The sequence below is a fragment of the Fusarium phalaenopsidis genome (genome assembly GCF_050370095.1).
Source record: "Fusarium phalaenopsidis strain FUZ10S chromosome Unknown contig_32288, whole genome shotgun sequence".
Lineage (NCBI taxonomy): Eukaryota > Fungi > Ascomycota > Sordariomycetes > Hypocreales > Nectriaceae > Fusarium > Fusarium phalaenopsidis.
This window is the reverse complement of record NW_028145412.1, coordinates 1286601-1307949: the sequence shown is the minus strand read 5'-3', so window position 1 is coordinate 1307949 and position 21349 is coordinate 1286601. Positions and strand designations below refer to the sequence as shown.

The 21349-nt window shown below is 51.2% G+C and overlaps 9 protein-coding genes across 9 annotated transcripts; 6 read left to right on the top strand and 3 right to left on the bottom strand.

Annotated features, from left to right (window-relative positions):
• Positions 1 to 578: 578 nt before the first annotated feature.
• Positions 579 to 925, top strand: LRP88_04009 (uncharacterized protein; the record flags this gene model as incomplete). Its single annotated transcript, XM_083240598.1, has 3 exons — positions 579 to 602; positions 656 to 751; positions 806 to 925. The coding sequence occupies 3 exons, from the start codon at positions 579 to 581 to the stop codon at positions 923 to 925; spliced, it is 240 nt and encodes a 79-aa protein (XP_083103888.1).
• An 874-nt stretch (positions 926 to 1799) lies between these two features.
• LRP88_04008 (uncharacterized protein) lies at positions 1800 to 2278 on the top strand (the record flags this gene model as incomplete). The annotated part of the gene is made up of 2 exons (XM_083240597.1): positions 1800 to 2016; positions 2070 to 2278. The coding sequence occupies 2 exons, from the start codon at positions 1800 to 1802 to the stop codon at positions 2276 to 2278; spliced, it is 426 nt and encodes a 141-aa protein (XP_083103887.1).
• Positions 2279 to 3672: 1394 nt separating this feature from the next.
• LRP88_04007 (uncharacterized protein) lies at positions 3673 to 4140 on the top strand (the record flags this gene model as incomplete). The annotated part of the gene is made up of 2 exons (XM_083240596.1): positions 3673 to 3782; positions 3834 to 4140. The coding sequence occupies 2 exons, from the start codon at positions 3673 to 3675 to the stop codon at positions 4138 to 4140; spliced, it is 417 nt and encodes a 138-aa protein (XP_083103886.1).
• Positions 4141 to 4596: 456 nt separating this feature from the next.
• Positions 4597 to 5123, bottom strand: LRP88_04006 (uncharacterized protein; the record flags this gene model as incomplete). The annotated part of the gene is made up of 2 exons (XM_083240595.1): positions 4597 to 5016; positions 5070 to 5123. The coding sequence occupies 2 exons, from the start codon at positions 5121 to 5123 to the stop codon at positions 4597 to 4599; spliced, it is 474 nt and encodes a 157-aa protein (XP_083103885.1).
• Positions 5124 to 6315: 1192 nt separating this feature from the next.
• LRP88_04005 (uncharacterized protein) lies at positions 6316 to 7236 on the top strand (the record flags this gene model as incomplete). Its single annotated transcript, XM_083240594.1, has 1 exon — positions 6316 to 7236. One exon carries the CDS (start codon positions 6316 to 6318, stop codon positions 7234 to 7236), a length of 921 nt encoding a protein of 306 aa, XP_083103884.1.
• Positions 7237 to 8530: 1294 nt separating this feature from the next.
• On the bottom strand, positions 8531 to 9241 carry LRP88_04004 (uncharacterized protein; the record flags this gene model as incomplete). Its single annotated transcript, XM_083240593.1, has 1 exon — positions 8531 to 9241. One exon carries the CDS (start codon positions 9239 to 9241, stop codon positions 8531 to 8533), a length of 711 nt encoding a protein of 236 aa, XP_083103883.1.
• A 1232-nt stretch (positions 9242 to 10473) lies between these two features.
• Positions 10474 to 15296, bottom strand: LRP88_04003 (uncharacterized protein; the record flags this gene model as incomplete). The annotated part of the gene is made up of 4 exons (XM_083240592.1): positions 10474 to 12959; positions 13021 to 13275; positions 13325 to 15011; positions 15099 to 15296. 4 exons carry the CDS (start codon positions 15294 to 15296, stop codon positions 10474 to 10476), a joined length of 4626 nt encoding a protein of 1541 aa, XP_083103882.1.
• A 1314-nt stretch (positions 15297 to 16610) lies between these two features.
• On the top strand, positions 16611 to 17759 carry LRP88_04002 (uncharacterized protein; the record flags this gene model as incomplete). The annotated part of the gene is made up of 1 exon (XM_083240591.1): positions 16611 to 17759. One exon carries the CDS (start codon positions 16611 to 16613, stop codon positions 17757 to 17759), a length of 1149 nt encoding a protein of 382 aa, XP_083103881.1.
• A 2932-nt stretch (positions 17760 to 20691) lies between these two features.
• Positions 20692 to 20995, top strand: LRP88_04001 (uncharacterized protein; the record flags this gene model as incomplete). Its single annotated transcript, XM_083240590.1, has 2 exons — positions 20692 to 20892; positions 20948 to 20995. 2 exons carry the CDS (start codon positions 20692 to 20694, stop codon positions 20993 to 20995), a joined length of 249 nt encoding a protein of 82 aa, XP_083103880.1.
• Positions 20996 to 21349: the final 354 nt, after the last annotated feature.

The following is a 21349-nucleotide window of genomic DNA, read 5'->3' as shown; positions in this document are numbered from 1 at the left end:
TCTCGCGCCACATCCGAGGTCTCGACGTGTGTTCAACACAACTGCTGAAACAAGAATGCCACAGTTAGACAAGTATACTAACTAGCTGAATGGTAGGCGGATAGAGGGAATCTAGACTAGAGTAGGCATACTCAAACCACGAGCTCATCGCACCTTTAGACACCCAACCCTGGCCAACGAGACTCGCTCAGCCTCCATACTATTGAATACTTGTTAAGCTACCGCTCATCGCGAGTTGCAAGGAGTGCTCGGGCCTGAAAAATATCGTTACTGATGGTGATACTAATTGTCACCTGTTTTACCTCCCGTCTCGCGCTTCAAACCAGGTCTGAGCTTTAATCAGGCGGTTTGAGTCTAGACCGATAAGACTGGCGTTAAATCCGATACAGACATCAGCGCTGAGAGTCTTACAAGCTTAGATGGCTTAAGAGCATTTGTTCAAGCCCACTAAAAAAGAAAACGTTTTTCCCCCCACAAGGAGAATTTTTTCTTCCCTTCTTTCAAATAGCGTCGTGACATTATTTCTACCAAGACTTTTCAACCTTCATTTCTCCACCTATTCACTGCAGATTCTCACCATGCCTATCTCCAAGAAGGACCGAGTGCGTTTAGTAATCTTTGCTTGCTGGTGATAGCCCGCTTACTGTAGCCGTAGAGAAACAAGGAGCACAAGAAGGCCGAGGCTGCCGGAACTCGAGCTCCCGTCAAGCGAAACGGACTTCCTGTCAAGCCCCCCAAGCCCACATCAATCGTGAGTTGATCCTCTGCTCTATCATGTGATAGCATTAACGTGTTGGGCCTATAGTGCCAAAACTGCCGGAAAGAGATCGTCAACACCAACAAGCTCCAGCTCGAGGTGCACGCCGAGACTCATGACCAGAAGCTGTGGCCCAAGGAGAAGTGCTGGCCCAACGACTTTCCCTAGATTTGACCAGGGAGTATGGTAGACTACTAGCTGAGCCGGCGACGGCAAAACCTCAGCAAATGATTGTTTCTTTGCGTGGGTGGTCATGTTGTATCTACTTGAAGATATTTCTTTGAGTCTAGCCTGTCATTTTTACAATAAAGCGCGCGTTCTTAGATGCATGTAAGAAAGGAAAGGGTGCCATTGTGAATGCTGCTCGAAGAAGCGGTGTAGCCAGAGTCGAGCAAAGAGAATCACTTTCAATAGTCGAGAGCGTGATGTATCTGTGCCCCAATCACGCATTCATTTCTTCAGGGGGCTATCCAAGTTGCACCAGGTTGCATGACTGGTTGACAAAGACTCATCTACAAATAGAGGATACAAGCTAACACATTCACCCCAACCTCTCACGGGCCGGAAAAGGCAGCTGATAGATTGCCCAGCATTCAGCTCTCCCCCAGATGGGTCTGAGCGGAGGAGTCGGCCGCCGGTTAAAGAGCTCTGTATGGGCAGCTGATGGACGGGCCGAACATACCGTAAGCGGGGGTGTCGATTTCGAGGCCACCTGCTTCAGGGACCTTTGATTGTGGAAATTTGAGATCTAAAATTGACGAATAATAGCTCAGATGCTTGCATTTCAACGCATTTTCTCCTGCATACAACTTCTAGAATCTGACGTGAGAGGTGGCTTATGTCAGACAAGCGTGCCGAGACGGGAGCCAAGATTCAGCCCCGACTCGATGTGTAAGTGGTCCTCGGCACTTGATTGCCATAGTAATGATCAAGTTATATAAATACTAGATGTCGTGAACTTCCTCAAGACAAACAACTCCAAGCACTCAGCCAACACTCAAATACCACTCCCATCTACTCCAACCATCCTACTTCAGTCAAAATGAAGTTCACTTCTATCGCCGCCTTCCTCTTCGGTGCTCAGTCCGCCACTGCTCTTGAGTATGTCTACCTGGTGAACTCCCAGCGAGGCAACGAGTACTCCAGCGGCATGGCCTACTATGGCGAAGGCCACACCGCCGCCAACCAGGCTCGGCCTGATGACTACACCGACGTCACCCACGGTGGCAACATCCACTGGGAGGGACAGCCCGTGAAGGGTAAGGCACTTCATCGTATTCCTTACAAGCGAAAAGTAACTAACTCCGAAAAGGAACCTTCGGCACTGGCGTGACCTTCACGTCCAACATCTTTGCCGACGCCGCTGGCAAGAGAGGCAACGCTTGGACCGGAACAGGAACCAACGGCTTCCACAACTTCAACTGTTACAAGACTACCAACCCCGGATCGCCCCCCTATGTCCTGTACACTGTGGACGGATGGAATGTGTACAGCATCTACTGGTGCATCAACAACGCTTGAAGGACGTAATTTGATTATAGGGGGGTGGAGCGGTTGGAATAATATTGCGAAAGTGGACAGCTCGCATGTAGAGGTTTGATAGACTTTTGAGCTAATTCTATCATGTCTTTTGGGCTTCTATGGCCGCATTGTTTGTTTCAATTATTGAAAGCTGGTAGTCGCCTTGGCTAGACGCCAGTCTTCTAGGTGAACTCCAAGTCGTCTCGCATCGAAACATGCTCCATTTCCCTTTCAACGCTCGTATTTTCATCAGAGACTCATCTGCCTGTGGATATATAAGAAGCTGTTGTCTGATACAAGAATATTTTCAGACTTTCACTGTCACGAGTTTTGTCGACAGACCCCCACGACCAAGCACGCCATCCCCACGTCTCACCGCTACCACAATATCCTGACGTTCATGGCCAATGGAATTTGTCACAATACGATGGGGTTATAAGTGAAACGCCCGAAGCACTCCAATAGCAAGGAGGGTGGGGGTGGCTTTGGAGCGCAAAGCAGTCCAAAAGAGATGGTTTCGCAAATCTGTACCTGGCGAGCCTTCATCTCAACTCTGAAACGCTTACTGCGTGTCTTCAATCTCTATTATAGCTGGGGCCTATCGCAGACGACTAGATTCTAGGCTGAATGTTCGCATCCTCTTTACATAAGACTCACGGGCTACTATCTTGTTTTGCGAATGCCCAGTCCAGGCCCTATTTCTCCAGCGTAGTATGGCTGTTGCAAGATAACGCAGCGTTCATTGACAGCCGCGCTGCGGAACTCTATATGGCTCCGCCCCATGATCGCCATGCAGCAGGAGGCGCGATGAAAGAGAGTCGTAGCTAGCTGTCGGTGTCATCAAGAGGCAACACGAGATGGAATGGTTCCGCAGCTTCGTCTGTGGCATGTGGACAACGTTACATGTAGATCCCAGCTCAACAATAATTCCCAGACCGAGAACAAACCACGTAAATTGGCCTCTCGGACGATATTTTCGGAATATCGGCGTCTCAGCGCTAAGCGAACCACTTGCAAAGTAGCACTGCAGCTGGAACGGCATTGATGGACGTCATGCGCGTGCCAATTGATCGCCTTAATGCAAGGGCGTGATGTCATTGCCGGCGGAAACTCGATGTTTCAAACCAGACCCATCGCGGCATCTGGAATACGAGGAGAAACTGGGGATGGTGACGTTGCGTCTTGCCCATATTGGGTCCACTTTGGTGGTGATCGACAAACGAGGAGACTTATACAGGCGATATGAGGCATGAAGACAGAAATACGAGCTCTCTTTTGCAATTATTATAAAGTCCGAGTTCCGTCTGCCCCAAATCTTGAACCTATCAAGCCTCAACCATACATCATTGAACAAACCGCCAAAACATATTCCTTACTTCCAATCCATCAACAAAATGAAGTTCTTCACTGCCGCCGTTCTCTCCGCCGCTGCTGTTTCAGCAAGCCCCGTCTTCACCGTCTCCGACTTCTATGCCGGCTGCATCCCACATAGCACTCAGTGCAGGTAAGTTAGCTCGATTCCACTACACAACACTCACGCTAACGTGACTGTTAGCTACTCCTTTGGAGTGATTCAGCCAGGCACCATGGAAAAGACACCCGTGCAGTGCAGCATTATGCTCGGTGCCACCAACGGCGGCAATCTCCCCGACGTCAAGGACGGCGAGTGCAAGGAATCTTCGCGGACGTTCAACGTTGTCCGCAGCAGAAGGGGTCTCACCCTCACAGTATCACAGCCCGTCACTCCTTCCAGCAACCAGACCGGCGAGCATTTCATTCCCAACAAGCAGATCGCCACATCCAAGGAGCCCAATGCTATGGTTCAGACCTACAAGGGCCCCAAGAACTTTGATCTGAACTAAGGTCATGGAGCGATAGAGAGAATGTATGATATCGGATGGATCTGAGGATAAACGAGAGGCAATTTTACTTGTCTTCGTTAGCAATAAACAAACATTAGACACAAAGACACATTCAGAGACTCAACGGCTGTGAGCCATTACCTTACACTTCAACAACAAGCTACTGGTTCTTGTCACTTTGGCGGGGTGGTGGTTCGGATGGCAAATGGCTGCTCAGTGGCATCACAAATAGAAAAAAATGTTTCATTTCATATAAAAAAGGAAAAAGGGGGACTAAATGAGTGGGAGCCCGAAACAACAGCCAAGCATTGCCAGGTTCATCGTGAGACATATGCTTCCTACACAATCAATTAAATCCTTTCTAGAAGTTGAATGAAGAGGCATTATTGACAACGGGTTTCATCCTAGCCCGTCTCCTCAAAACTTATCCATCTATCCAACTTTGCACCTGTCCATTCAATACTTGCGGCTAAGAATCCTCTGAAGCTCCTTAGCCGACCTCCTGATCTTTGACTTGGTGGAATCGTATTTGGTATTCTGATAGAGGTCAAACCGAACCTCGAACTCACCGACTTGCCAAGTGCGCCACACACCCTTCCACTGGTCAAGAAACTGCTCCTTAGCTGCCTTGGCGGTTTCTCTCATGTTTACCGGAATCACAAGCGGCCTAACGTACACAGTTCCCTTGGGAAGGGATAAGTAACTATGGCCATTGAGGGTGGCTGAAAAGGCATAAAACTGGTGGTTGGGCAGTGGCCTCGGGCCTACGTCCAAGCAGTTGTAGATGTCAGCGAGACCATCAGTAAAGGCCTTGACAGCGCAGTTAGTGCACTCCACTGCAAGGACGCCACCGCATTCGGGAATTGTTGGTGGGATCTGGTTGAACTCGTCAGGGTTGGAGGGCATGGGCATACCATAGCAGGGGTCACCGCATCGGGGATGCTTGAGAGGGTCTTGGCATGATGGGCAGCTGTATTGGCCATGGCGAAAGCGATCTTTGAGGCAACGGTAACCTACCATGTGTCCGCAAGGTAGAATATGTATGCCATGAGACTCTTGCATGGGTCGATCGTCTGTACCGACAGTCATGTGTTGTTTGCACGCTACGCATCTAACGTCGAGACGATACAGTGCGGAGGGATCCTTCCAAATGATGTCTCGCAGCTGATGCCAGAATCTCGCAGAGATGAGAGTGGGTAGCATTTTGTCTGATGGGTCTGTAGTGTTGTTGTTTGACAAAGTGATTGGGTAAAGAGTGCAGTCCAGCGTGGGTCGAGGAGGCAGAGTGCTTGTCGTGTGCAGAATCGAATTTTTCACAATCCACACGGTGCTGGGTCTTTATACTCATTCTTAAGAAGAAACTAATTGGGCTTCCGGTAGTGTTCACGAAGACAAGGCGATGGATTAGTTGAACTCAGTTAAGAGTTAGCTCTGTTCAGTCAAGTGCACAGCAAGGCTGAGCTGATAATTAACCGATCTATTCTTTGTTTACATCAAATGACTGTTGTTCAGACCAATCATATCAAAGATCGCCATGGAATTTTACATTCACCATTACTTCAAAGTCACCTCAGGCAAGGCATCTGAAGGAGGGGGAGCTTCGGCCCCGACCTTGCAGTCCTCCTAGCAGCTAAAAATCAAGGAAAAACGTCTCGTAGTAATGTCATGTTAACAAAGGTTCAATCTCTGTCCATGTCATGTTCATCCGAGTCTTAGTTCGCAACGCGGCCTCAGACTGCCGTCAGCCGCCGAGGCTTGTCCTCGCAATTCCAATGTCCGACCCGCGCGTGAACATCGTTTGTAATCTACGATCGGCATTAGGCAACAAGAGACGGATGAATAGCCTAGAGCCTTGACAAAGCAATCCTCGGACTTGATCGCGATTGGCCCATTATGCGCAAGCTGACGCACTCGCCAGCCACTCCCACCGGCCGAGCTGCGTGGCTTATCCCGCGCAGCGCTGCGACGGCCGAGTTGTAGCCTTAAGTCCGTCAGCATAGTGAATATCGCCGTGGAGCGCCGTGGGCCTGGTAATATCATGATGCATATATAAAGAACGCTTTGAAATGTTGTTCGAGATTTAATCACAACATTCAGCATCAAACAAACAAACAAACAAGAACATTCAAGCACAAGCCACCAACTCAGCCCTCCAAACCCAATCCAAACCTCATCATGGCGACCTATCTCATCACTCAAGCTACCGGCAAGCAGAGCCAAAATATCACTGACCACCTTCTGGCAACCGGTGCAAAAATCCACGCCGTCGTGCGAAACCCCGACAAGCTTCCTGCGGTTCTTCAGCGCCCTGGAGTGAAGGTCTTCAAGGGAGAGAGCACCGACTTTGAAGCAGTCTTTCAGGCTGCACAGGGTTGCAAGGGAGCTTTCCTCAACACTTTCCCTATTCCTGGTCTGGAGACTCAGCAAGCCAAGATCATCACCGAAGCATGCAAAAAGGCAGGTGTTGAGACTGTCATCTCATCGACCTCTTTCTTGACCGGTGATAAGGAGATTTGGGACGACAAGAAATCCGAAGAAATTGGCATCCGCTCTTACTATCAGTCCAAGCATGAAGTCGAAGAGGTTGTCCGCAACGCCGGCTTCAAATACTACACTATTATTCGCCCGGGTTTCATTCACTTTGACTTCCTTCTGCCCAATGTTTATGGCAACTTTCCTGCGCTACCAGCCAAGGGGGAACTTGATCACGCTTACAACGACGATGCGACGATGATCTACACCGATGCTAACGACATTGGCAAATACGCCACGGCCGCCTTCCAGAACCCTGAAAAGTTCAATGGCCAGGCGATCCAGCTCGGCAAGAGCAACTTGACTCTAGAGGAGACGCGCAAGATCCTGATTAGGATCACTGGAAGAGAGGTTATTTCAAGGAGGCGCACTCCGGAGGAGGTTGAAGCGGCAAAGGCCGCAGTCCCGGCTCAAAAGTTCAATCTCTGGGCCAACATCAGGAACTTTAGCCCTGCTGCAGCGGAGGCGAAGGATGTGGAGGCCAAATTTGGTATTCCATTCACTACTTTGGAGGAGGCTTTGCAGAGGGACAAGGCTCAACTCCTCGATTGTATTCCTGCCTAGGGTACTTTCTGGAAAGGTACAAGAAACCCTGGTCTCGATCTTACGTTTTGCTTAGATACATGTCATGGTATTGAATCTAACGTGTTGCTCTAATCCTCATTTAATAATTTTTTATTCATCACTGTTTTCATCCACCGTTTTTGACATGATGAGCTTTCTCAGAAACCATGCGAGTCCGAACACTTTGAGCACAGTCCCCGATCAAATATTGACCGCCAGGTGGATATTTAATGGATAAAAAAAACTAAAAACTTCTTTCTATACCTATTGCTGTCTATATTGATTCTCTTTGTCTTCCTCATGCTGGCTTTGTGGGTGGCGCAGCAGTCGACACCTCCTCTTTCGAGTGATATGCCCTCCTCAGATTGTAATTCCTCACCTGACACGGTCGAACGACATCACAGCCATGAATCTCAACCACTTTATCCAAGAGGCAAAGTTATATCGCCTAAACACTTGTAAATACCGTCAACTCTTCGTCATAGGCATCAGCACTCACGCTGATAGGAGCAGAGACGAATGGCGCTGATCTTCAAGCCGACTGGAAATAGCAGTGAGTTTGAAAGAGTCAGTATGTGCGAAGAGGGCTTTCCTCTCAGTGAAGGCGAGAGAAATATCTTTTCTGGTGACTGTAAACGTTGCAATCCCATATCAGGAGCAGGAGATATCATGGTTGAGCTCGTTCAAACAACTATCTCGCGAAGGCAGAGAAGTATGCAGCATGGGCTAACTTCAATAAAAATTACAGGAAATATAATTAAATACTAAACTATTCAAATGAACCATGTATCGCAAGAGAGAAGGTGAGTTTCAACTTTGTCAGCGTCTTGCTCGTTCGTCTGCTACCTCTGTCTGTCTCCTCCTCATTCTGCCCACCGCCTCTCCCCAGGGTGGCCTCATGACACCACGCATTCCCTATTGGGCTTTCCAGGGGCCAATCTAGTGTAGTTTTCAAGGCTATGCTCTAGGCGAAACAGTCCAAGAAAGTTGGCCTGGCGTAGAAGCTTGCAATCTGGCTCATGCTCTCTTCTTTGGCAAAACTATCGAACAGTTAGCATATCTCAAGATCATTTTTTAGATATGGTGTCTCTTACCTCATCGCAGTACCGGAAGCAGCGACATCCCTTGCATACCCGTAGTGCGTCTGATTCCTTGCTGCAGCCATGGCAGCGTCTCTTCCCCTCAACATGGGATGTATAGAACCGCACTCTGTCACTCAAATAGAGTAACTCCTCAAGTTCTATAGGTAGTATCTGTCCCAAATTGACGTTAGCATAATCATGAGAAAGATTTATCAGGGGTTGTAATGCAGAAGTACCTTGAAAACATCGAGCTTGTCAACGACAATCCCAGGTAGCCCGTCCATGCTTTCGTCCTTCACGGGGAAAAGAATCAAAATAGTATGCCCTTGCTTTACCATCAAGCGGTCAAACGTGTCGTTAAATTCGGAGGTGCGGAGCAAAACTGGCACCTTTTTCCAGTTCTTGTCCTCGACAGTAACTTTCAGGTCGCCCCCGTCACCCTCGTCCACGTCGAGAATGTCGCCCAGGAGGGCCCAATACTTCTTTGGTTGGCAATTGAACGCATCTGTAGCCTCAAAGAACTCGGTGCTGGCTTCGTGTTCTCCAGGAAGATCGTTGAAGCAGGGAAAGGTTGATGTGCACCGCAGGTCAGCGAACTGCAACTCACGAGGTTTGTCCCTTCGCCACAGCCAAAGCTCAAAGTCGGGAGTCGGAAAACCCCTTGGGGCGTCTTCGATATTAGACTTCCACTTTTCGGTATGTTTATGATCCAGGTGTATATAAGGGTGATAGGACAACTGCTCCAGCTTCTTAACCATCGCACTGTCATTTCCTTCCACAGTTCTTCGGCTGTGCAGTGCCCTGTCAGCAAAGACCTTGGCCCTGGCTTGATCTCCATGAGATATGGCAGTCAGAAAGGCGTCGTAGTAGGCCTTGGGGATGCTTACATCGCGAATGCCCTCGTTGATCATGAGACTCAACATTTTATGCAACTTATGGAGGTTGTCAAGGGGGTTTAAAACATGAGCCATCGTGCTAGTGACTTCATTCTTGAGCCTCTGAATCTCCTCCAGTCTAGTGTCACTCAACTTCCGCTTGGTAACGGGTAAAGAGCAGAGAGAGCATAGACATCGAAAGCGACAGTTAGCCTGAAGGGAGGCCTGCCTGGTCTTGTAGCATGCCCGTTTCTTCAAATAGCTTATGGTGATCTCTTCTCCTTCTTCAATGTCCCAACACGCGTGGAAAGTTAATTTTTCGATCGATTCGTTCCAGGTCTCCTGCGCGTTTGGGTGACAGCTATGATTGAACCGGGATGCCTGCATGAAGACGCCGCTTGTAGATGAACTCGGGCCCAAAGGAAGAGCATTCGTCAAAGCAATGCCAACCTCGTCACTTTCTTCTGGATACGAGTCCCACAACTCGAGATAAGCCTTTTTATAGTTTGGGGGATAGGCGGCAAGCTTGGCAGCAATCGACACCCGAAGTTGATATTTGGTGGCCTGAGGTTGATCGACAGAGACAGCGTCTCGGGGCAGCCGGACAAGTGGCGCCTCAGAGAGAATGCGGGTACCTTTGGGGATCTTGCTGGCTGCGACGATGCCATATCCCTTGCCGGGCACGAGCCTAATCGCGTACACAGAGTTCTCATAAAGCAGTTCTTCCATTTTTGTGCCCTGTCCGGAAGAATTATCGAGTAAGCAGTTTCTCTGGTCAGGTTCGTGGAGTTGATGAGAAGAGTCTACTTTCAACAGAGAACTACGAAAGTGGGAAGCTGTGGTTGATTCTTCCTTCTTATGCAGTAGGTACAGGAGAACCAACCAAGTATTTTGGTTGTTGTCCTCACACAAATTCTTTGTTCTATACTGAGCAGTATATCGACTCTAAACAGAGCATCGGTCACAATAACGAAGAACATGCTAGTACAGCTCGGGACCAAAACCCAATCCTAAAACAGCAATCCTTTGTCCTTCATTACCTAAACAGACACAGGCACAGTGCTTGGGTAGAAATCTCTAAGCACAGCCATTTTGATCGTCAAACATAAGGATTTGTCTATATATCTAATAGCATGCTATTTAATGAGCCAACACTGCCTCTAGCAGGCGTGCAGCTCAAGTCAGTGAGCGTCAAGAAGAACGGATTCAACCGTTAGGCAAGTAATATGTACACATAAAATACCAGGGGTCTTGTTTCCAGACAGTTACATCCCGCCCTTTCAACTGGACTTGTATGCATAAAACTCCCACTCAATGCAGCCGTACTCGCTATTGTCAATGTACTTGCCACCCAGACTTTCACCGTTGCCAACCACGTCGCAGCTGGCGAGGGTGCCGAGGGCCTTTGTGCAGTACTCTTGCCACTGGGAAGGGTCCATGGTTGTCTCGTCCTTGCAGCCGTCTTGGTTGATGTTGACACGGCTGACCCTGTATGCCACCTCGACGTCGTAGTCGAGGAGACTGTAGACGCGCGCCTCGGAGTTGTTGGGGTCGACGGGCGAGTACTGGCACATGCCCTCGATGACCTTGTCCTGTTCGCTTCTGGGGAACTTGACAATGGCCGTTTCGGCATCTTCGGGGTCGTAGTAGCAGCGGCAATCTTTGTCATCTCCCTCCCCGTCCTCAAGCTTGGGAGGGTCGTTGGGGCAAGTGGGCTGCGAAGAGCCACCGTCGTCGTCGTCATCGGGGTTACCAGCGGTTCCCTTTTCAGCCCAGAGCTTCCAGTCAACGCAGCCATACTCGCCGTTGTCAATGTAGTGACCACCTCTGCTCCTATCCTTGTTACTAAGCACATCACAGCTTGTAAGGACCTTCAGAGCGTCACGGCAGTAGTCGTCCAGGTAGAATGGATTAGGGCCATTGTCGCAGCCCTCTTGATCGACATTTGCGCGTGTCACCTCCATGTAGATTGTGATACCTTCATCCTCGATGGGAAACTCGGCTCTCTCAGCTCCTTCAATGCGGTCTCCGTTACAGAAGTGCTCGATAGCATCGTCTTGAACACTGGTAGGGAATGAGACTTCATCGGAATCGCCACCGTCAGCCTCGTAGGAGCAGCGGCAGTCTTCATCATCCCCTTCTCCGGCCTTGAGGGTGGGCACAACGGTGGCGCACGTCTCGGCAGGGTCGGTGTTGGTCGGCTTGGTGACTTCGAGGCACGAGCAAACTCCAGCGACAGTTAAGGGGTTCAACTTGACGCAGACAGGGTCGTTGCCATTCTCACACTTGATATCGCAATCGCTGTCTTCCATACAGGAAGCTCCTTCTGTGGTAGCCGCGGGCAATTCCTCAGTCGTCGTCGTGGCCGTGGCCTGTCCGAAGCTGATGCAGGAAGTCGACGTCACACACAAACCGCCCAGACACTGAGGGATCTCGGTGCTGGATACGCAGTTGAAGATGCCAGTGAGGGTAGGGAGAGGAGGCAAGGTAAGATCTCCAGAGGCTGTCTCGGAGGCCGACGACGTCACGGTAGAGGTCTCGGAAGCTGATGTCTCGGATGAAGTCGTGTCCTCACGGTCAGGGTTGTCCAAAGGACACTCCTCTCTCTTCTGGTTCCCCTCTCGGACCAGAAGCTGCGAAGTCGCGGGGCCCCATTTGTCCTTTCGACCATCAATAGGACCACCTTCGAACCAAGCTCGCCATTCAGCCCATCCTCTACATGTCTTTGCCGGGTGGTATTGGATCAGGGCCTTTCCGCGAGCGGTTGTCTGATCAACGTCACCAAGCATGTCGATCTGCTCCTCCAAGGGCAGTAGTCCCCTTTGACGTTGCTCCTCGAGCGCATTATTAAGTACCATCGGCGCGTAGGGGATCGTCTCGATGGGAACATCCTGGCCCAAGATCGTTCTGATGTCATTCTTTAGTAGATCGATGAGAGCGCCATAATGGAGGTCCCTGTCTGGTCTAGGGTTGAACCTGTTGTTTTCCAACTGTAGATCCGTAAAGTAGGGGTGGAAAGTGACGTCGAATCGAGGCCATGGCCGGGAATAAGGCGCCATGATATAGACATGAGTCCCCACCTCCACCGCAGCTTCGTCCTTATCTCCAAACACGACACCCTCATCACCGTTATGGGGACTTGCTATCATTTCAGCGAGAGCAAACGGGTGGTACAGGTCACCTCTCCCGTGGCCAAAATGGAGGCTGGGCAGCGCGCCGTTGAGATAGGCCTGGTGGTTGTCAAATGTCTTCTCCCAGATATGACTAGCCCATGCACCACGTTCTGATACCACGACAATGGCTGTACATCCCCACAGACCTTGGACAGCAAGACTGGCTGTCTTGCTTCCGAACAGGATGTAGTTGGACGTGGTGGCGTCGGGTGGATCAAGGGGGAACCAGACGAGTTGAGGCGTGAATGTGCCAGGGTTGAAGCGGTTCTGGTACGCATCACGGACCATGGTGATAACAAGCTGCTTCTGCCTGTCGGGTAAGCTACCCTGAAAGTCGCTGGGTTCAATCCATTCTCCGTTGCTTGGGTCTCCACGCTTGGTCAGGTTAGAGACAAGCTCTTCATCCAAGGACCTCTTCTGAGGGAGCGAGGCACATGCTGCTGCGCCGCAAATCTCGGGTCCACAAGTCGGTTGCGTGTCCTCATCCTCCGTAGCCGTCGTGGTGGTTGTGGTTGCTGAGTTGGTGACGCTGCAGCCCGTGATGGTTGTCCAAGCAGTGGTGGAGCATCCAGTGGCAGGGTCGGTGCCGGTTCCTGTTGAGGGTCAGTATCACTGCCTGACGGATAGAAGATCGTGCCTGTAAACAATACTAACCTGTGACAGAGCAAAAGACACTCTCATATGTAGCGACGACCGAGGTGGTGCAAGACGAAACCTCGTCAGTTGAGCTGGGATCGTCATCATCGTCATCATCATCGTCGTCGTCGTCGTCGTCATCGTCGTTGTTATCATCAGAGCAGTCTCCAATCTTGGCTCCAAAGATCTCCACACAGAATTCAGGGGTATCGATCTTGACGTTGGGAGGGCAACCCCAGCAGACCTCAGGGGGACCTCCAGTGGGGATGATGACTGTTTATCTCAGTTAGTCATGAATCAATAAATGGGCAGTGACGCCTACTTGGAACAACAGTCTCGTGGTCACTTCCAGGGGAAGTAGTTGTGATCATGATAGGGGTGGTGAATGTAGTATCGACAGGGGAGAGTGTCGCTCCAGGAGGCAGTGTGGTAAACGTCGGTATATCCGTCGATGTACCCTCTGGCGGCTGGGTGGTAGGACCTTCATTCGGGTTGGTAGAAGGTGCGCCAGGAGCCTCAGTGGTCTGGTCTCCCGGACTGGCGGTAGTGGGCGCTCCAGTAGGCTCGGTGGTAGCCTCTCCTGGGATGTTGGTTGTGGGCTCACCAGTAGGCTCGGAAGCACCGCTGGACTCAGATGATTCCCCAGACGCGGTGGTCTCTGTAGCAGCGGAGCCACTGGTAGTGACGGGCACCGTGTTTCCGGCTTCACCGGTTGTAACGGGAACCGTGTTTCCAGCTTCGTCTGTAGTGACAGGAATAGTGTTGCCAGCCTCATCCGTTGTAACAGGAACAGTGTTACCAGCTTCATCCGTAGTGGCGGTAACTGTATTGCCCGCTTCATCAGTTGTGACAGGCACCGTGTTGCCTGCCTCGTCTGTAGTAACAGGGATGGTGTTTCCAGCCTCATCTGTCGTAACTGGAATAGTATTGCCAGCTCCATCGGTGGTAACGGGGATTGTGTTTCCGGCCTCATCAGTAGTAACAGGCACCGTGTTCCCGGCTTCATCTGTAGTGACAGGAACAGTGTTGCCAGCTTCATCCGTGGTGACAGGAAGGGTGTTGCCGTTGGTCGGGACCGGGATCGTATTGCCTGCCTCATCGGTCGTCACTGGGACCGTGTTTCCGGCCTTATCAGTTGTGACAGGAATAGTGTTACCCGCTTCATCTGTTGTAACCGGGATCGTGTTTCCAGCTTCATCAGTGGTCACAGGGCGCGTGTTGGCATCAGTTGGGATCGGGATGGTGTTCCCGGCCTCGTCGGTAGTCACTTGAACCGTATTTCCAGCCTTATCCGTGGTCACGGGGATGGTATTTCCCGCTTCATCAGTGGTGACCGGCACCCCGGTACCGTCGGTAACAGGGATAGTGTTCCCAGCCTCATCCGTTGTGACAGCAGTGTTGCCAGTCTCGGTGTTGGCAGGGATAGTGTTTCCAGCTTCGTCAGTCGTGAGTGGGATGGTGTTGCCCGCCTCATCAGTAGTGACAGAGATAGGGCTGCCGGCAGTATCAGTCGAAATGGGAGTTCCGGGCTCATCAGTGACAGGAACAGTGTTACCAGCTTCATCAGTGGTTACCGGGATGGTGTTTCCAGCCTCATCGGTGGTAACAGGACGTCCAGTGGCATCAGTTATGGGGATAGTGTTGCCAGCTTCATCGGTGGTCACAGCAGGAACCGTGTTGCCGGCGTCGTCAGTAGTAACAGGAATCGTGTTACCAGCCTCATCTGTAGTAACGGGTCGACCGGTAGCATCGGTGACGGGTACAGTGTTGCCAGCCTCGTCTGTGGTGACAAGAACTCCGGTGGCATCGGTGTTGACGGGAATAGTATTTCCAGCTTCATCCGTAGTGACGGGACGTCCAGTGGCATCTGTGTGGACGGGAATCGTGTTTCCGGCCCTGTCAGTCGTCACTGGGATAGTATTGCCGGCCTCGTCGGTTGTGTGGTCTCCAGGAGTGCCAGCACTGGTACCTTGCCCAGGCACATCAGTAGACTGGTTCGAGGTAGCAGTCTAGGATAGATAGGTCAGCCTACGACTCGATTGGCGCAACGGATTTGGTGATATCAACTAGGAGAACATGATGAAAGGGCAACTCACAGTCGAATCTTCAGGTGCAGCGGTTGTGATGCAAACACCGTACTGGTTCACATAACCGTACTTGCAGCCATCAGGTGGGCCATACGGGCCAGTGGTCTGGGCTTCAGGGAGCGTAGTGGAAGGCTTATTAGGCCGGCAAACGGCTGCGTTTGCAAGGCCGAGCGCCAGGGCCAGCAGCAGAAAACGAAGTGCCACCATGCTGGTAGGCGAAGAAAAGAATGGCGTCTCACGGGGGAGGGAATTGCGGTGATGATTTGCTGAAAGGCTGCGAGACCATAGCTACTATATAATCTCCCATCCACGACTCGAGGAAACACATCGCGAGTGGCTACGCCCCCATGCTTCGTTCTCCAGCTTCAACCCTGTCGCCGGCATGATGAGGGATTAACGGCCTGAACCAACCGGCATCCTATCACTAGGTATGGGATGAGAAAGTGCCGCCTGCATAGCAGCTGAGAATTAGTTACACAGAGCATCCTGCACCCGCTACATTACAGGACGAACGCTGCTACAGATTACAAGCAGCTGATTGGCGTGTTGGTTGTGCGCGAACTCAAGGTTAAGCACTGGCTCTAAACTCGGAGGAACAGGGCTTGGCCTGGGCCGCTTACGAGCTGGAGCTGCAGCTGAATCCTCCCTGCACAGCCTTTTTTTACCCTTAATCTTTTGCCAACATGCTATGTTGTTGGCGCTAGCAATTCAGTTGCAGCGTTAGGTTGTTTGTGAGTGGTCGGCCCGAGCCATACCTTGTTCTGTGGACTGCCGTCGGCTGTAAGCGAGCGGATGCCCGTCAACGGTGTCTGTTAATGCCGATGGAAGGAATTTAGAAGTTCAAGGATTATTTCTAGTTGTCGCCAGGTTTACCCAAGTTTCGGTCTAGTGTCTGTCACGGTCCGGGGGCTGATCATTTGACAACGTGCCATTGACAGCGGGCACACCCTACCGACTTCATTAAACAAGCCGATCATCCGGAGAGGATCATGTTTCCAGTTGAAAGTATGGCATGTCGGAAAACGTTAAACAGGCCGTGCAGGCAGGCAGTTCGTGAGGGTGCACAAGCTGGTCCGTTGCGTTTCACAGGACCAGGCAGATTCTCCCCTCTCATCAAAGGCGGATCATCTGAAAAAGAGATCGTGTTTCAAGTTGAATATCGCAAAGCATGCCCAGAACAGTTAAACAATGTTTGTAGGGCAGTGCTGACCGCATGCTTGTGGACCTCAGCAAACTCTGAGCAGGGAACAAGTGATTTTTGCATGAATTTAAATATGCAGGTACTGGGTGAATTTGGACCTCGGGCGTTTCAGATGTGACATGGCCAATGCCAAATATCCAGGGTTCAACCCATCTCATCACTCCAGCCACTGCATGCGCATACTTAACACGGCCGACAACGCAGACACTGCCTTTACCTCTTCAGCTCTTTTTCCGTAATTGCAACCCAGATTAACCAACATTGCCTCCGAAGGCCCTGTCACTGTCTCCGCCCCCAACTGGTCTATCCGAAACACCACCATGGAGGACCTCGGCAACATCCGTGAGCACATCGCCAGGATGGAGCTGGCAAATGCCAACCGGCGCCGTGCGGAGAGGGAGATAGCCGCATACCCGCCCCAGCGAGGCTTGGCATCTCAAGACGACGATGACCTTCCGGCACTGCCGCCTCGCCTGCCCAGGCCCGAGTACTCCACCAACGCCAATGTCATCACCCAGACAGACCCGCGGGAGTTGGGATTTTACGTTGCATGCGCACAAGGTTGGCTGCCCCAGGTCGAATCCTACCTTGAAGAGTGCGACCCGACCCAGGCAGTGCGCCAATACGGTCTTGAGAGGGCTTCCTTCGCAAATCAGCCCGACGTCGCACTCTGCCTGTTGAAGCATGGGACCATCTTGCACGACAATGTCTTTCTACGATCTTGGACCGACTCGCCGAAGTATGCGGGTGGTCGGGGAAAGGTGGTGACCCTCTTTGACAAAGACAGAGAAGTCTCGATACCACTGCTCGAGGTGTTTATCCAGTTTGGCTGGCATCCAAATCAGCTGTGGACCGGATTCTCTTGGATGGACAACAATCGCTTGGTCAGTCCAATCATTGAAAGCCTCGGAAACAGACCTCTCCTCACGTTCCTGTTGTCCCACGGCGCAGATCCCATGATCAGTCATCACAACGTCGGCATAGGAGACTCGAAGCCCTTGAACCGCCGCGCCTCCAGCAAAGTCCTGGGCTATGCCATTCTCACAGGGGACCCCACACTGGTAGCCCTGCTTGTGGCTCACGGTGCGGATCCCGCGTATGCAATGCCGTTACATGAGCTGGTCAAATGGAAGGGAGGGGCCGGTACCACAGCCTTTTCCGTGCGCCGCCCTATGGCTGAGTTCATTCTGTCCTCCGGGATGGCAGGCGTCAATGACATCAAGAAGGTTCCGTTTCTCGACATGACTCGACCAGCGAGGATGGAGAATCTAACACCATTTGCGTTTGCGTGCGCAGGGCAGGATTGGGAGTATGCAGAGTGGCTGTTGAAGCACGGAGCTGATCCCGACTTGTTGAATGGCAGGGCCTTCGAGCCCACGTACTTTTCGAAGCCGCACGATGGGCCGAACGATCCCCAGGTTGTGAGGGACTTGGTCGACAGGGTCAGGGCAAGAAGAGAGGGCTCGTAGATCATCAGATCAGAGGTGAATCCTGGGGGCTGCACAACGATCCTTGAGGATGATATTAAACCGCAATATATGAGAATGGTATCGCGAAGCGCATGAGGCTGTCGATCTGCTCAGCCTTCAAGCCCGCTCCTTCGAGGCAGACATGAGGCCAGCCCGGAAGGATGCGGTTTGTGGGGGAGAGGATGGAGGATGATAATCGGCATGTGGGGGGCGGAGAAAAAGGACTGTTGCTGAAAGAGGCAGGCGGAAGGACAATGCAGAATTCCACGTGACTGCTACTGGGTCATTCGAATGTGAGACAGATACCTGACACGTGCAAAGACACGTGCTAAAACACGTGCAACCAGCGCGTTGCTCCCCGGCCCTGAATAGCGCATGATGTCATCGCCTACTCTTTCCGAGGCCTGAGATCAACGATCATGGGAATCGAGAATGCCTGATCGTGTCAGTTTTAGTAGTAACTATTTTTCTTTCGGATCTATGTCGATTATCGAAGTTCATGTGCCTTATCCCCGTCTTCACAACTCAAGAATCGGTTTTACACTTTTAACGAGGTGGACGGTGCAAGTACTGTTTGGTGATATCTGCCACTTCTGACGATAAATTGCGTTTCTCATTCCGCTCCCGGGTAGGCGAGTCTTTCTCGACGTTCACACGCGATACTTGCCTCTTTTACCAGCACTGATCACTACATAGTAGAGAGACGAATAAGACTCAATAGAAGACTTCGAGTGAGATTGAATAGCCAAACACCTTGAGGAGAATGGTATTGTTATTTGTACACTGTTGTTTCTGGCGTTGCTATCCTTGATGAAGCATATTCCCCCAGCGTCTCAAGTTGTACGGATAAAATTGAACTAATATGCAATTACAGAGTTTAACAAGTCCACTGAAAGAACGTAATAACAGGCTCCTTCGGTCACGAAGTATGGAGAAAAGCTTCAATGTACTGCTACTTGCCCCTCCTCAATCTCATATTTTGTCCTGGGCAACACAAATCCATAAAACCCTTGCATAACCGCCTTATGCAGAATACCGAATAATGCATAGTGCCAGCCATGCCCTCTTCACAGAGTCAGCCACTTGTCTGTTAAGACCAGTGAGCCCTTCATCAGGCTCTCCCTAAGAGACGTGGCTGGCTGGCCACGCACGAGTGGAAGAGTAGCCATGTTACTTGTCACCGAAAGGCAGACCATCATGGGTACGATCGGCGATGATCTACCTGTACCCCAACATGTCTGCATTGGCTGGTAGCTACGGCCAGAGACGCCCGACTCAAGGCATTGCCCCTGTCCTCGTCCCAAGAGTTGGGCCATTGGACAACCTTTCAATGAGTGAAACAGCCCAGAAAACGGGCTCGGCACCGATCCTGCACTTCGTCATCGATTCTGCGGTCGCGTTTGGTGGCTTACTGAGACATCCAATGGCCACCAATATCAGCTGTCTTCATCGTCGTGTACGATGTAGTGTCAATCATAGAAAGCCGGTACGGTGAGCCTAGCTGTGTCTGAAGCCTCAATGAGACCACATGATGTCTCAGACATAGGAGTATGAGTGGTGGGGAGATCTCCAAGGGGCTGGCTTTGCTCTCTCACTGCACGTTTTGGGCTGCGCTTCTCCCCATGAGGCATTGATTGACGTATTCAAGCTTCTTACAGCCCTAAAGGGAACATGAGAAGATAGCCTATTCAGGTATAATGGCGATCATATAGCATCTATCTGTCGGCTGGCGGAGCCGGCGGTAGAAGGCAAATTCATGATAGGTGACTAGGCCGTTGGCTTTTGCCCGGTATATCAGCAGTTATTGACGACCCCCAAAGTTGACAAAGCTGGCCCCGACGGCCCGCGGGAAAATCAACCTTTTAGCTCTCTCTCCTCAGGTACACGCGCGGATCCCCAATATTTGACCAAGTTTAATCCCCTTGCAAGTGGAGCCGGGGGCGAGGATGAGAGGCCACGAGTCGTCCTGCAAAGCAACCGTGGCTTGCAGGGCGCGGGCCGACCCTCGCGCTGGTCTTTTTTTTCTCATCTACCGCGCGCCAGGTGAGGCGAATTGATCAGGAAAACTGATCGTTGATGACGGTGTGGCTGAAGGGGACCCGGTTGAGGAATGTCACTGAGAATCCACATGCTGCTTGATTTCCCTTGAATTCAACCTTGAATTTTTTGACCTGTATCTGCAGCTTCGTGTAGCTATGTGGCAATCCCAACAACTGCCGGTGGAGGTGGCTGGCCTGAGGACCCCCTATTCTTTCTTAGTTGCGAATCTGAATGCTATGTCCGTCCAGTAGACGACTTCATCCCCCCGAGCGAGGAGGTTTCACCCGTTAACTTGGTTCCAATCGTCAGATATTTTGTAGACGGCAAGGATATGCCGAGAATCCGGGGGACGACGTTGATACCCGAGGAGGCTCAAATATTCGTATAACTCCTTATGCATCTTCCTTGGCAGGGCTACATGCCATCCAACACTCGAGTCAGCACCCTAGCAATGTCCCCTATTTCTTGTTTGTTGTTTCTTGGCCAAAGAAATGGGCTCTCTCCACTGTAGAGCAGATGTCGGGGCGATCACTGCATCGTGAGCGGGTATAATAGAGGGTCTGCATCTGCAGCGCTTTGCTGGGAGTAAGTAACCAATGGGAACTTCTAGTCTTCGATATCTCCAGCTTCACGAGTGGATTCACTTCACCTGCGTAATGACGATCACTCTCATCGAGGAAAAAGGTGGGGATCGTGGAATCAAGAACGTCGCTTGAGGCGGCATCGTATGGATTTCGAGGTCATCGTCGACTATAAAGATGAGCTCTTCTCCCCTTGATCTCTCCCTCATTCCAACCATCACAATCACCAACAATCAGCAACAACGAACACACTCTCAACACAGACAACTCTTCTTTCACACCTTCTTCCAACCCCCCACCAAACCACCAAAATGAAGTTCACCATCGTCGCCTCTGCCCTCGCCATGGCTGTCTCTGCTTGTGCCACTGGCACCGGCGGCGGCCAGACTGGCGGCTCTTGCAACGCCAACACCAAGCAGGTCTGCTGCAACGGCCTCCTCAACTGCGCTGTCCAGGTCCTCGGCAAGAACTGTGACGGCAGCGCCTACTGCTGCAAGACTGACGCCCCTGTCGTGAGTTACCCTTTCCGACTGCCCCTGAATGAATCAATACTAACCAAGCTGCTAGGGCGCTCTTGTCAACGTTGCCCTTCTCAACTGCGTCGAGCTTTTGTAGAGGGTCTCTTCCGGGAATCAACAGTACCAGGCGTCTGCAGTACGCCAAATGGAGGACATTGGGATGAAAATTGATTGGGGGTTGGCCTGTAACTGAGGAACAAACAGTATCAGTTTAGACAAATACCACTCTCATGCACTAAAACTCTGTTCCCGTGATGATTGAAAGAACAAAGCTTCCCAAGCTTCGTCTTACCTTGAGTTTTGAGCTTCTCTATTGCCTCCTGAGGCGCCAATAGTGCTTTCGAGAGGATAGAACTTAAAATGGACGTTTGGCTGGAGTAGTATGTCAGGATAGGCCGGAGTTGGGGCGTTCTTTGTTTAGCTACCTGTGTACGGGACCCGATATGTGGGA